Raw genomic sequence first — 15364 nt, 5'->3', positions numbered from 1 at the left:
TGACTTCCATCAATTACTACCCTCTGGGTCCAACCACGGAGCCAATTTCCCAGCCAGCGGATCGTGGTGGACCCAATGCCACAATTGGCCAGTTTTGTCAAGAGGTGATCATGGGATACCAGATCGAAGGCTTTTTGAAGTCGTTATATGACATCAATCTCCTCATCAGTCCAGTTCTGGGCACCAGACTTTCAAGCTTGTCCACGTCCTTGTTAGAGAGTGCAAAGAAGAGCCACCCGTATGATCAGAGTCTTAAAAGGCAAACCATACGAGGAAATGCTGAGGGATCTGGGACTCTTCAGCCTGAGGAAAGGACGGCTGAGAGGGGACCTGGTAGCAGTTTACCACTACACTAGGGGAGTACATCAAGGGATCAGTGTTCACTGGAGGGGAAAGTGAGGAGTAATGGCCTCAAACTCCTGGAAGATGGATTCAGGCTCAACATTAGGAAAAACGTCTTCACAGTTGGGGTGTCCAGACTAGAATAAGCTCCTTCCAGAGGTGGTGCAATCACCTACCCTGGAAATCTTTAGGAGGAGACCAGCTAGGCAGTCACCTTGCTGGGGTTACCTGACCCCCAGTTATTTTTCCTGCTTGATGCAGGGAGCTGAACCCGATCATCTTTTGAGGTCCCTTCCAGCCTTACAATCTATGAATCTATGAAACTGAAGTTATAAAAGAGAAGGATTGGCAGTTATCTTTTAATGATGCTTTTATCAATCAACAGTCTCTAAGCAGGCTGCTGGAAGTAAATGGTAGTTTTGTCCCAAGTCCCTGAAAAGCTTTAATTCAAATGATTTGTTTTACAGGATGGCTACACAAGGAAGTAAAAAATAGCCCAAAGATGTCTTCCCTAAAGCTAAAGAAGCGGTGGTTTGTCTTGACCCACAATTCTTTGGACTATTACAAAAGCTCAGAGAAGAATGCTTTGAAATTGGGCACACTGGTCCTAAACAGCCTTTGCTCAGTTGTACCTCCCGATGAGAAAATCTTCAAAGAGACGGGTAACTGTTTGTGTGCGTGTGGTTTGTATGTGCACAAAGTCTCCCTGTAGCCTACCTGAAAATGCAGTGAGCAATGCAGAAAAATATTTGAAGTCTATTCTTTGGATTTCAGGAATGCCTCCAAGTAAACAAATTCAGTGGGACTTACATTTCTAAATCATGGAGGCACTTTAAAATGTTTTGACAAGAGAGACTTGGCCAAAATGCAAATGTGATGTGTAAAGTAGTATTTACTTTTCCTAGTGTTCAGATTCTTTTGCATCTACTTATGCCACTGCAATGCAGTTATCATACAGAAGTTTACATAAGGTCTGGAAGAAGGCATTCCCAATCTTATTATAACCCACCAAACTTCTCAGCATCTTACACATTCAGACACTGGTAGGGTGAGCCTAAGTAGGTCTACAACAGTAATCTAATTTATACCATCTTAGACAGCACTTCTGAGTCTGGCCCTCAGAAATTTGTAACTGGGTTGCCAACCTTCATTCAGCTGTTTGGACTCTGGTGTTACCTTGTTATTTTAATATTTACAATACGGAGGCATTTCTGCCACCTTCAATGTAAATTGGTTCTCTGTAGATGATCCTGTCTCATAACAATCCCACACAGCATTTTAAGGAAGGAAGAGAAGGTTGGTATATGGGTTGCATCTCATTGGTGTTAGGAGTCCTGAATGCTGTGCCTCTCAAATTCAGCAGCGCAGTTTATGTTGTAACAGGGCTGCACAGAAGACACACTTAGATTTTACAGGATGTGCATTAAATTACCTCTTGTTTTTTATATGCCTAATGATGCCCAGCTTCTCCTTGAACAAGCAGGGTCAGCGAAGTCTTGCCTGCAGGCCAGACGTAGCACACAGTGTTGTCGTATGGATGTAATTGCAGACACTTGAATCCAGATGGAATGTTGCACCTGACAATTCTGGTCTGTGAGGCTACAACTTCATCCATTTTAGGCTCCTTAGGCTCCCAACAGGTTTGCTAGTGTGTGTGGAACACAGGCAGTTTGTGTTGGTTCTGGAGTCACAATGTTGCATGGACACCAGAGTAAGTTTAGCCACAGCATGTTCTGTACTCAGTCATTTTTACTATTGCCCTAGGCTACTGGAACATAACTGTATATGGACGCAAGCACTGCTACCGACTCCATACCAAACTACTCAATGAGGCCACCCGCTGGTCAAGTGCTATCCAAAACGTGATCGATACAAAAGCACCGATTGACACACCAACCCAGCAGCTTATTCAGGATATTAAGGTAGACAGAAACCTTTAAAGGGTGTGGATGTACCAACATTGGAAACTGGGGTCTTCTGAGCTCCTTGTAATGCTGTGAAGGGAAGAAACAGCTCTTTAATGGTCCAGTTTCTCCACAGTTAGTGCCACACAAAGCAAGTGTCAACTGCATAGCCCATGCTCCTTGTTCTTTCTCATATGCACCATGCAGCTATAAAAGAAATCTGTTTTAACCAGACAGAATGCAAAATATGGGTTGGGGAAAAATGAGGGGAAAACTACTGTCTGTGTTCTCCTTGGAAAACAGCTTCTGCCTTATTATTAATGCTTTAGGTAACAGTAACTAATGTCAGGTGCTGTGGGATCCTACTGGAAATGTGGATTACATGTCTGGTCCCTCCCTGCTTCTTCCATGTCTAGGTCTCTCCTTGGGGTGAGATTCCAGATCTTCAAATATGACAACATACAGTATTCAGCACACCCAGTAATACTAAAAACTTCAAGCATCCAGAAGAGACTGTTACTTTAAAGGAAAAAAATGCAATATCCATTTATGCCAGTTAATTGCCTATTCCAGTGTATTTTAATCTTAGATAACAAGCAAAGGGAGTGATTAATAGAGCTAAGTGGAGAACCTTTGATTAAATATAATCAAAATGTTGCAGGCAAGACATCTCCATTCTGACCATATAGAAAGACCAAGATAAAAAACTTGACCTTTGAGTTGCAAGAGGGACATTTTGATATAATTCCATTTCAGCAAAACATTTAAAAGATTTTGCTCACTATTCCAGGAAACAGAATAATAACAAACCTCAAAATTGTTGAGAAATGGAAATTCTTTCCTCCGTGCCTCTTTAATAGTTCATGTGTGTGCCACACAAGCATTTTGGGGGTCAACTGCTGAGAACCCCAAATTCTCATTGATGTAAATGGGACCTGGGGATAACCTGCACTTCTCATGATCATTACTTATATTAGTGTGCTTTGGAAGGTTCCTGCTTAATCATGCCTGTCAAACTCAGAAAACAGCTTGCAAAACATATTATTAATAGTTTCTCAGTAGAAATGCAGAAACTGTAGGGCTGGGGCTATGAATGAGGGAGTCCTTCATCAGTTTATCAAGAACACAATAATTTATCTCTAGGACACTGGAGACTGACATAGTTTAGGCTGCTTCCAGCATCACAATGAGATGAAAATGTTAGTTTGGCATTTCTGAGATGCTTCTCAAGAATGAATGAGCAACCAACCCCCTGAAGGGGTTTTATTGCTATAGGTTAGACAACTGAATTTTAGCAACAAAAGGTTACAGCAGTTCAATAAGTTTCTTTACCACAGTATGATCCCACGTGTCCATTGCTGGATTTATTAGTCACAATGGATCATGAATTGTTTTTTTCTCCTCCCCTCTGACTACCCAGGAGAACTGTCTGAACGCTGATGTCATTGAACAGATTTATAAGAGAAATCCTATTCTCCGTTATACACATCATCCACTTCACTCACCGTTGCTGCCACTGCCATATGGGGACATCAGTCTAAACTGTGAGTGTTTCAGGCATGTAAACTCTTCCTCTTTACCCTGTTGTTACTTTCCGTACCCTGGAGAGTGTACTTTCAGTTCTTATCAGAAGATTTGTGAAGGCAGAGACAGAATTGGCTGGGTTAGTTAATTCCTTCAGCCACTTCCTCTGATTGTCTCTACTCCTTTTGCAGGTGGGTAGATGTAGAGCTACATGCCTTAGCATTGCACTGAAGTCCCCATTATTTTCCGTAATGACAACACAGTAAAATCAGGCACTTGCCACTTACAATAGACTTTGACTAACATCAGGACTGCTTGTCATTACAGAATTCCTTTCCATTCCTTTGATTCAAATTGTGCATGGTACTTTTAACTATGCTGAGTGAGACACTAGCCAACAACAGAGATGACTAATCCAGAGAGCATTTTCTTGTATTAAAAAGCAAGTTTCAGTAATTATGATAATAAGATATTTAACTTGTTTGTATCTAGTCAAAACATTAATCCCTTGGAAAAAATAATTACACATAGAAAGGAAAGTAAACAAACTACAAGATTTCCTTACCCGATACTGTTCTGAAAGCAACAGACCTTTCAGCGGTATGGATTACAGAGTTAGAAGAAAAGTTTCACAGAACTCATCAGTTTTGCCAAAACTTCATTTTGAAAAAAAGTCCCTTTAAATTTTTGTATGTGTTATAAACAAATTTAACTTGAAGTTTCTTCAGAAAGTCAAATCAAATTCAAAGCTCTTTAATCAACATGCCATATTTACTGATAAAATATGTTTTATGGGATATCAAAACATTTTCATTATGACTCAAAATTAAACATAGTTTTCAAAATAGCAATTATAGCAAGCAGACAGCAAGTCTGCCTTTTTGAGAGACAAATTCTAGCTTCAGCACAGCTCTAAGTTGCTTTTGAGACATTTACAATCATATGGTCTGGCCTAGAATTTCACCGATTGGCTCTTTCAGGAAGCCATAACTTCTAGCTCAGTTACAGCAACTGTCTTACATAATCTTCCTTTTACCTCTTTTTTTTTTTTTTTTTTTTTTTTTTTTTTTCCTGCAGTGCTGAAAGACAAAGGCTACACAACTCTCCAGGATGAAGCCATAAAGATATTTAACTCTCTGCAGCAGTTAGAGTCTATGACTGATCCTATACCTATAATACAGGGTATTCTGCAAACAGGCCATGATTTACGACCACTTCGAGATGAGCTCTACTGTCAGCTCATCAAGCAGACTAACAAGGCACCAAACCCAGGGAGTGTGGGGAACCTGTATAGCTGGCAGATACTCACCTGCATGAGCTGCACTTTCCTGCCCAGCCGCAACATTGTCAAGTATCTGAAGTTCCATCTCAAAAGGTGAGTTTTTGACAATACACATTCAAATATGGCCACACTACTTTACCAGGAAAAAGCAGCAAATCTAATCCACTTCCTCAAACTATTCTATAACATCTGGTCTATTCTATAGGCCACAATACTCCTCTGGCTTTCATAAAACAATCAACAAACAACAATTCAAACATCTGTTTTTGATTAATTTTTTATTAATACCTTTAATTGAGGTGTTTCCAAGGTTTTACAGTATAGTTGTAATCCTTTTACAACTCTTGCATAGTACTTGAGATCCAGGAATCTGTGTCGTCTTTGCACACTTCCAACCTACGTCTCATAGCACATGCTGCTTTAATTTACAGTTGAGAAGAGCATGGAAAATCTCCATGCTGCAAGTCATTCATATTTATGAAGTGTCATATTTGTGCAGGAGTTGCATGGTTGAGTGACTTACCCACATTGTCCTGTTCACATCCATTGAGTTTTTTGCATGGGACTCACCAATACAAGCATTTGTTGGTACCACACAGCTCAAAGAAGTCTGCAGCAGAGCCAGGAATAGAAAGCAGGAGTCTTGACCCTCGTCCCCATTGTTGTAGCCAGTAACTTAGGATCTCTGCTAACTGTCAGTTATGCACAACTAGGGCACCCCTGGGGAAGACCAGGACAAATGGATACAAACTCCTGGAAGGGTGCTTCAAGCTTAATACCAGGAAAAACTCCTTCATTCAGGGTGTCCAGACTGTGGAATAAACTCCTTCTAGAGGTAGTGCAGTCACCTATCCTCATGGTTTTCAAGAGGAGACTGGATAGTCACATTGCTGGGGTCGCTTGACTACAGTTGTCTTCCTGCCTAGAGTGGGGGCTGGACCCAATGTTCTGCGAGGTCCCTTCCAGCCCCTAACAATCTATGAATAAATTAATAGTCATGACTGATTTCTCTTGGGATTTTCATACTCTGTTTCTTTTCAGGGCAAGAAACTTGTTGAGGAAAACAGTGTGTGATAAAGCATGTTCTCACTGCCAAAGATGTGATTTTATTACAATAGGGTAACACAGTAGTTATCTTGTTGTGAAATCCTAATGGAGACAAGGCATCTGTAGTATATATCATGATGTAGTTAGATGAGGTCATCATTATACTGCAGGCCCATGATTGCAGTCGCTGAAAGTAGCTTCTGTTAGGATTGCCCAGCAGTAGTGGTAAAGCTTTGGTGAGGCAATAGGTCAGTGTCCTGGTTCCAGAAGCACTTTGCTTCAAGTCCTGGGGGTCATTTGACCAGGGAGTCCTAAGGGCTCTCTCAGAGCTTCCACTTTATCAGCTGGCGGTAACACAGCATTTGTTTTGTAGGGTACGAGACCAGTTTCCAGGAACTGAAATGGAGAAATACGCCCTCTTCACATACGAGTCTCTCAAAAAAACCAAATGCAGAGAATTTGTGCCATCACGAGATGAAATAGAAGCCCTGATTGGCCGGCAGGAAATGACTTCTACGGTTTACTGTCACGGTGGTGGTTCCTGCAAAATCACAATCAATTCCCACACCACAGCTGGAGAGGTGAGAGGAGGAAGTGTTAGTTGTAAGCCTCCTAGGGACAAATGCTAAGTGTTTGGAGGGTATACAGTAGTTTCAGCCAGCAATTCTCTCAAACTGTTGATGCATTAGGGAGTTTTGGGGTACAGATTGGCCCACTAGATGGGAATTCTCAACATCTTTCAGGAGAGGTGAGACTTTCACACTTTCTCAGGGAGATGCTACTGGGTCATCTGCTCAGGAAGCTATTTTCTGATTGGAGGGTCTGCCAACTGGTGATTGGTAGCCAAAGAACCCCAGTTTTCAACCCCCAAAACAACTCCTGACTTGACTTAGGAGTGACTCCACTATGTTCTGGGACTGATAAGAAGAGGTTGGTCACAAAGACTGGAAAACTTCAGTTGTAACACTGAAATCTCAGAAACTTGATTGTGAAGAAAATTTGGAATGGTTTTGCAGTGAGGTAGTATTATAATTAAATAACGTCTAGGGCTAAAGGAGGAGATATAGACTAATATCTGGAGAAAACAACTGTTGAATCTGACTAGATGGTATCTGCCCTATTTTTATCCTAATGTAACTCCTGGCTCTTAATTTTCTTTTGTTTAACTTACCTACTCTCAAAAACTAATAACTTTTTTTGTTATGGCATTATTGTCCTGTTTTTCATTAGGTGGTCGAAAAGCTAATTCGAGGCTTGGCTATGGAGGATAGCAGAAATATGTTTGCCTTGTTTGAACACAATGGAACTACTGATAAAGCAATTGAAAGCAGGACCATTGTGGCTGATGTCTTGGCAAAGTTTGAAAAGTGAGTGCATCTCACCCTCAACTAATAGCAGCAATTAATAAAGAAACTACAACAGCATCTTTTCTTAGAAGAATTAATGAAGTGCTTGTAAACTCATGCTTGAATTTCCTCATTACAATTGACAGTAAAGTACAAATTTTTCATTGTTCATCAGTTTTGTATGTTCTTGTCTAATAAATTCCTTTTCCTTTCTGTCTTGTTACCACATTGCATCTACATCAGCCTTTTCTTCTCTAAAATGTCTCTCCATTACTAACAGTGGTGCAGCTGTTTTGGTGGGAGAAATCATACATGCAGGGGTCCAGGCAGTCATTGCTATTTTAATCACATATGTCATGTAACTTTTCTGAGACTAAATCTACATAAACTTTCCAACTGTTGTTACATTAGAAATGTAATGAAATATCATTAAATGCAAATATAATTGCAGCACCTTCTAATGTAATCGCTGCCTTTCAGCTGTTAACCAAGCTTAGGCCCCTGCCACGTTACACATAATACACAATTAACTGCTTAAATTTAGACTGACCACATGTGCAAAGTATTTATCACACAAGTAGCCGGTGAATCACAAAATAAATTTAGCCCAGCCACACATGCAAAGTAATTATCATGCCATAAAAATGTTCCTCTAGCTATAAAAAGAGCTAACCAGCTATGAAGTGAGTGCTTGAAAATGTGTAACAACTTTATAGCAGTTTTCCATCCAGCTTCAATTTGTGGTCAGGGCCCATGTTTTCTGGTGTCAGTGGTGTTTTTGTTACTTTTTTTTTGTCCCGGGGATCAGTTCAGTATTTTGTTAGTTAGATTGGTGGTCTTTGCCTCAGATCTGAACCAACCACTAGAATTCCTGGAACTTCTTGAAGGCTGACTTCAAGATGCAGCCATGACAAGTCGTCCTTTTAAAGCAAATCCAGAATATTGGATGATGCATTGGATCTGCATGTTATAATGGCACAAGTCCAGAATAACTCCATTGACATCAGTGTAGCTACTCCAGATCTATACCAAGTGTAACAAAGCTTTGCATGTCTTGTCAACATAAAACATAGTTTTGGTCACTCAGGTCTGCTCCATACATATATATGTTCCTAGGCTTGCTGTTGCTTCAGAAGCTGGGGATATGCCATGGAAGTTCTACTTCAAGCTTTACTGTTTCCTGGACACACAAAATGTGCCAAAGGACAGCGTGGAATTTGCATTCATGTTTGAACAGGTAAGTAACTAGATATATTTTGCTTTGGGGAGGAGAGTCAGATATAGAGACAAGTTAACTTAACCTGCCATTCAATGTGAAAAAGAGTTTGTTCCCAGAAATACATGTAACTATGCTAAGTCTTTGAGTCAAATTCAGAAGCAAGTCAGAAAGCTTGGACATGACCCATTTCTAGCAATGTAACTTATATCAGTTTTATACAATGATGTAAATTCTAGCAGGATCCACAACAGGTGTCCAAGATTACAACTTGCAGGCAGTGGTTATAACAGCATCTTGCCACTGGGTGGCAGGGAACCACATAATAGTTTATTTGCCTGTATCTAAAAGCTCTCCCAAACTGGCTGACATTTAAATCTCTATATTTTCAACCTGATTATACACCAGAAGCAAGGAACTTCTGCAGGTGTAAAGCTGTCTGTCCTGCATCTACTTCTTGTTTACCCTGGTGTAAAGGCTGATTACACTGATGTAGCTGTGTTGTATCCAGAGATGGTTCAGCTGACACACTACTTTGACCTGATTTGCTTGAACATGTCCAGTAGCTTGGAGTTTTGCATTCCCCCAGTCAGAGATAATCCAAGCAGGGTGCAGGGCCCAGGGCAAATCAGCATGTGCAGGGCCCCACCCCCTGATGCAAAGAAGCCAGCGGCAGATTTGGCAGTGGGTGTAGGAGAAGGGGTGCCGAACGGCCAGATGTGAAGCCAGTGGCCGTGCGGAATTGTTGCACAGCTCCACCCAGCTCAGTGGGGCCCCAAAGCGTGGGGCCCAGGGCAGTCGCTCCAATTCCCCCCCGCCCCCAGAGACAGCCCTGCCCCCAGTCTCCCAAACAGCAGAGTATAACTCCACATTTGAATCTGGCTCACTCAAGCTTAAGCTGAAGGAAGTTTACAGGAACCAAAGGTGTTTACAGCTTCTCTGCACCCTTCATGTTACATGTCCTCTTCCACCCCCTTCCTCCTTGCTTTACATTCACGTCTTCTGCTTCCTTAGTATGCAAGTCGCACTCCAGTTGAGATGCTCTGGGATTTCTGTAGGCTACGCTTACTTGATTGGAAGAAACAATCCATACTTTGGACCAGGCCCTCAGCTACTTGGACTGGTGAAGTAGTTTCAGGGGAGCCGCCCCATTTAACGCAGGCTGAGAACAAACTGCCCTTTCCATTCACTTTTGATTTTAGCTCATCTTTACCACTTCTTCTTTTACATGTGCCTCAAACATTTGCATTTTATAGTCAGTCATGACACAAGCTGCCATGGGCAAGAAGCTGGTGGGGGAGAAATGTCTGCATTAAACTGTGTATAATTAAGAGAGCCCAAGAAACAGAAAATAAAAAACTGAAAGGAAATAATGCATCTCCAAGGAAACTTTTAAAACCCCCACACCAACCTTTGACATCAAAACTGACACTGGTACATGCAGGCAGCTTATTAGACCACAGTCCTTCCATTTTTCAGGATTGCATTAGAGTTTAATAGGTTCTGTAATCAGACAGCCTGGGTGTCCTCCCCCCCAACCCCATAACCAATAGACCAAAATGATAAGTAGGAACCTGACTGATGAATAAGATGTTCTTAGCCCAAAGTGGGGTTTATTATTGCAAAAATACCAAACTGGTAAAAGCTAAATGGATTTGTGGTTGGAAATTAATTATAAAAATACATATTGACAGAAGGTAGTTACTTTCCCTTGGTAATGAGCCATCCAGTCTATCAGTACTACTTTGTGTTTGTATTTAATACGGCAGGTTTTGCGTGGAGGGAAGGGAATGAACCGTGGCATGATGTGAATGGCTAAGGGGTATTTTCTATAGGCAGTTTAATTCATCTAGCAACCACTTTAAAGTTGTGTCAAGACTGTTTCCAAGAAGCTTCAATTTGGGGCGGGGCAAATCTAATTTCCTGGAAGTGGCCAGTGAATTGGGTTTCCTATTCACCATATTGTTACAGGTGAATATTTCTTGTCCCACTCAGTTGGATTTATGATTCACACACTTCAAATAATTAAGAAGAAAATCCTTGAGATAATATAACCTATGAGAAGGCAAACTCAAGTGCTGTCTTGAAATATCACATTGTACTACTGATCCAAACTGCAGGCAGGCATTTGTGTAGTTTGCAATTCAAATGAGTGCAACTGTAGATACAAGGCAGTCTCCTTGCAGAAGATGTGGCTTCAATATTGCTATGCTGACTGTTAGCACGCTATATAATCTATCAAGTGTTCTGTATCTTCACAAGAGCAATAAGGCACTGTCATTAATATGGATTTCATGGATTTTAAGGATGTGATTAATTACACTGTAGTATTAGGCAAAGAGCCCCCATTTTTTTACTGTCTGGATTTGCTGCCAAATAATTGCATCCTGTCAAAACATTCATTAGAAGTCTTTGCAACCTACCCTCTCTTACAGCCAAAATCCACCCCCCTTCCACTCTCCCCTAGTATGGCAAGTTGGTTGTGTCTTAAATTTTGTTGCATTCCCAGACTTCTCTTTCTTTTCTTGGCTTGCTGGCTTGGTTGAGAAATGTAGGTTGCATGCTTGCAAGCATTCTTCCCGTCTGCTAGGTATACCCTCCAATCCCCATATTAGCTCTCTATACCTGCTTATATCAGAGGGAAGGGAATAATTCTCTGAGTATTATCTAATTTTCAAAGGTTTGTGTTTGACAGCACACAGGAGTCTTAGGACTGACAGGGACCTGCTGCATTGGGTCTGTTCCCCTGCGATCATAGGCAATTACATCCCCCTTGCCACAGACTTGACAAGCTAGCTCTTAAAACTGGTTAAGTTTCTTGCCCTAACTACCTCACTTGTCAGAGGGAAAGAATACTGCTCTCTACTGGAAAAAAAAGCTTGCCTGATGCATGCTAGGAGGCATTTACTGAGCTGCATCCCTTCTTTGTGGCCTGAAATCATCTAGCTATTGCCAAATAGCCCCAAGTTTTTCTCTTTTTTTTGTTTAGAGCTAAGAGCCTCCAGTGTCGGAAATATTCTTGCTGTTAGTCCCCAACTGCCTGATCTTGCATTTTGTACTGCTGAATCTCATCCGGTTTCTATTGTCTCGGTCTTTGATAGTATTCTACTCTTCCTTTAGGTTAATGATGCTTCCCAGTTTCTGTCATCAGCAGATTTCATTAGCATACCCTTATTTTTGTGCCCTGTGACTAATGAAAATGTTAAACAAAGTTGGGTTTAAGAAGAATCATAGCTTTTCTCTTCTAGCAGTAACTGCCCTTTTTCAGCACAACCCCTTGCTGTCCTGTTTAGTCAGTTACTTATTCACCTTATTCCTGCATCATCCCTGTTTTATGCAACTTAGTAATAATTTTCCATGTGGCACTGTATCAAATGCTTTGAAGTCCAGGTGCATAAGTTTTTCCATGCTTCTTTTATCTATGTAATCAGGTTTCTGAGATACCAGGTTAGTTTGGTTTGCAGTTACTTCATCAATTTATTTTTTTTTTAAATCCTACTTAATTTTGAGCACTCACAAAGTCGTCTCACCCATCTTTCCATCAGGCTCATGAAGCAGTAATCAGAGGACACTACCCTGCTCCTGAAGAAACCCTCCAAGTGCTTGCTGCCTTGCGACTCCAGTACCTACAAGGAGACTACTCCCTGCATACAACCATCCCAGAAATAGAGGAAGTCTACCCCTTGCAAAGGTTGAAGTCTCGTATTACACATTCCACTAAACACTTTACCCCAGTTGAGAGGATCGAGAGGAAACGGGCAAGCTTTCTTGAAGGAACACTGAGGAGGAGTTTCCGCAATGGCTCTATCAGCAAACAGAAGATCGAGGAGGAACAGATGGTGGATATGTGGATCAGAGAGGAAGTCTCAGGTGCCAGGACTAGTATCCTTGACAAGTGGAAAAAATTGCAGAGAATGAATCAAGAACAGGCTATGGCCAAGTACATGGCTTTGATTAAGGAGTGGCCTGGCTATGGATCAACACTCTTTGATGTGGAGGTGAGGAAGACCCATTGGATACTGCCAGTGATCCATTTTAGTGTTGCCGCTGTTCTGGAGTAATGACTAGGCAATGTATATTATTTAAGGGTATTGCTAATTTTTATGGGGAGAGAGAGAAGAATGACAATATTGACTATCTAATTAAGAAATTCTCATTCTCATGCTTATTGCAAACATGTCCTTTATTAAACACAAGTCCTTTATTAATGCTGTACAAGATCAGATAACTGCCTCCCTGAAAAGTAGGTAGCATAAAGATTTAGAAGACTTTGTATATAATGTGTCATGTTGCCTTTATGTGGCCTTTGACTGGTGTGTTATGTGGTGGTGACTGGGTGCAAAGAAGAGGACGAGTGATTTTTTCCAAGTCGTCTTTAACGTTCATTTATACTCTTTCACTAGTGCAAAGAAGGAGGCTTTCCACAACAGTTGTGGTTGGGAGTCAGTGCTGATGCTGTTTCTGTCTACAAGCGTGAGGAAGGCAGGCCATTAGAAGTGTTCCAGTATGAACATATTCTGTCCTTTGGTGCTCCACTTGCCAATACCTACAAAATTGTAGTGGATGAGAGAGAGCTGCTTTTTGAAACCAGTGAGGTAAGGAAGGAGGATACGGCATTTTATTTTAAAAGTACTTTTAAAAATCCCATCTCTCCTTTTTTCCAGCTAATACTTTTACCTTGTTCAAATAACATTTCATAGGCTTTTTCACCTACCCTCTTTAAAATCTAGAAGATCTGGGGCTGTTAGAGCTAAAGTCCCTAATGGTTAGTATATGTCACTTCAGTAGTGTTCTTTGACAGAGGCAGAAAGAAGAGGTAGAGAGAGAAAGAAGAGGAATAGGGCAGAAGCTATTAAGTGTTTGAGTACTTGTATTTGCTAATAACATGCTTTTTGTACGTGTTTAGATAATAAAAATCACTCACTCCTGTTTTGTGCACATAAATGCATTTACACATTAGATCATCACTAACAGCTTTGGGTTATTTGCACTCTCTTGACAGGTGGTTGACATCGCAAAGCTGATGAAAGCCTATATCAGTATGATTGTGAAAAAGCGCTACAGCACTTCTCGATCAGTGAGTAGTCATGGGAGTCAAAGCAGCTCTAGGTGAAAAAAACAGTCTCACTGTGCCTCAATACCAGAACATATCACAGCTGGCCTAAAAATACTGATCACATTTATAAGGCTAACCAAGAAGCAGAATTTCTAAGGGAGTCTCAACCACACTTTTTCTAAGGACTCCTGTGTAAAACATCAGCTTGAATGGTCACATACTAAAACTGTTGACTTCAAAACTTCCAAAGCTTTGTTACCTTTAGTTGACAAACTGTATGCCTTAAAACTTTAGTCTGCTGCCATCCAGGCAGTATGAAGTGCCTTAAGCAATTAAAACCAACTTGCATTGACCTAAATTGTGTTAAAGGGAATGTGCTTTCTTTTCAATTCAAAACACTGAGAAAACATGGAAGAGGAGTTTTATTCATCCACTATGCACTAACCTACTGTCCTGTTAAGTGTGTTGGGGGGAGAAAGTACTTTTATTGGAAGGCTGCTGGCAGCCTTCCTGATGAACTTTATTAACAATGTGTTTTGTTTCACCTTGTTTTCATGGATGTGTGCGCATGCACATGACCTGTATAAACACTAATTTTATTCCATATTTCATGAGTCTTGGAAGCAAAGGGAATAATGATGTGCAATGGTGTAAACAGTCTCTGTACATTTTAATAGTTCAGAGTTATAGTTATTTCAGTTGTACTGTTACTTTTTAAGCCAGTTTTAACAAGTAAAAATCCAGGATTTTCATACATTTCTGATTTACTATTAAATACATTCTACAATATATGTAGCAAGTTTGCATTCTTTACCTGCTGTATTATAAATTGTTATGTAGCTAAGAAGCTATATTTATAGATTGCCCTAATATGAAAATATAATTATCAATACAATGTTCAGTAATTTGTCTTCAGTTTTATGGCTAATGTTAAACTTTTTCTATTAAACACACTACCCTTGTAGAACTCCGGTTGGATGCTCCAAAATAAACCAATCAGAAAAGGTGAGAGCCCTTCAAAGTTGAAATTAAACCAAGAGGAAAAAAAAGTTATATATAGTGAAACTATTGTATTGTTCCTCTTTATTTTACCCTTCTGCCTAAAGAATGTTCTTGACAAAGCACATGTAAATAAATAAGTGCTATCAGCCAGCAGTAGAACTGGTGTGGGACTTTTATTTTTGTATGAAGAAGTTGTAATGTACTGTAAGGCAAAACGTGAATCAATGATATCTTCTGTCTGTAGCAACAACAAAAAAAATTGTATTAGCCCTTAATGACAACTTCAGCCTTGAAGAAATCTCACCTGTTTGCTCAAACAAAGTCCAGCAATAAAGTATCCTAGTTAGCATTTGTTGTTGCCCTTTAATACTCTGTTGGGTTTTCTGGGGAGTGGAAGGAACTAGTAGTTGTCTTCCAGTTTTCTGGGGGCAAGGATAAGAGTACACTACAAACTGGATGATGGTATATGTGTTAATGATATATACGGTGATGATAGTGTGTGTGTGTGTGTGTGTGTGTTGTGTATAGATTAGTATAGCTTCCAAATGTCATGCATCAGCCAAAACATTTTACAACAGACAAAAGAGATGCATATAATACGAAGGATCCACAACCACCATAGATGAAGATGAGTCTTCAGGTGAC

General features: G+C 40.5%; 1 protein-coding gene across 1 annotated transcript in view; it reads left to right on the top strand.

Annotated features, from left to right (window-relative positions):
• MYO10 (myosin X) overlaps window positions 1–15068 on the top strand; it is a 242585-nt gene extending 227517 nt beyond the window's left edge. Inside the window, exons 32-41 of the mRNA XM_019518465.1 lie at window positions 810–1004; window positions 2107–2264; window positions 3667–3790; window positions 4848–5145; window positions 6473–6680; window positions 7330–7466; window positions 8562–8682; window positions 12207–12659; window positions 13065–13256; window positions 13664–15068. Coding sequence (XP_019374010.1) covers window positions 810–1004; window positions 2107–2264; window positions 3667–3790; window positions 4848–5145; window positions 6473–6680; window positions 7330–7466; window positions 8562–8682; window positions 12207–12659; window positions 13065–13256; window positions 13664–13774 — 1997 coding nt within the window. The 3' untranslated portion in view covers window positions 13775–15068. The remainder of the gene's footprint in view (window positions 1–809; window positions 1005–2106; window positions 2265–3666; window positions 3791–4847; window positions 5146–6472; window positions 6681–7329; window positions 7467–8561; window positions 8683–12206; window positions 12660–13064; window positions 13257–13663) is intronic.
• The last annotated feature ends 296 nt before the right edge of the window (window positions 15069–15364 follow it).

This window comes from Gavialis gangeticus, unplaced genomic scaffold (genome assembly GCF_001723915.1).
Source record: "Gavialis gangeticus isolate Ggan-Ray unplaced genomic scaffold, GavGan_comp1, whole genome shotgun sequence".
Classification (NCBI taxonomy): domain Eukaryota; kingdom Metazoa; phylum Chordata; order Crocodylia; family Gavialidae; genus Gavialis; species Gavialis gangeticus.
The sequence above is the reverse complement of the archived record's forward strand: the minus strand, read 5'-3'. Positions and strand labels throughout refer to the sequence as shown.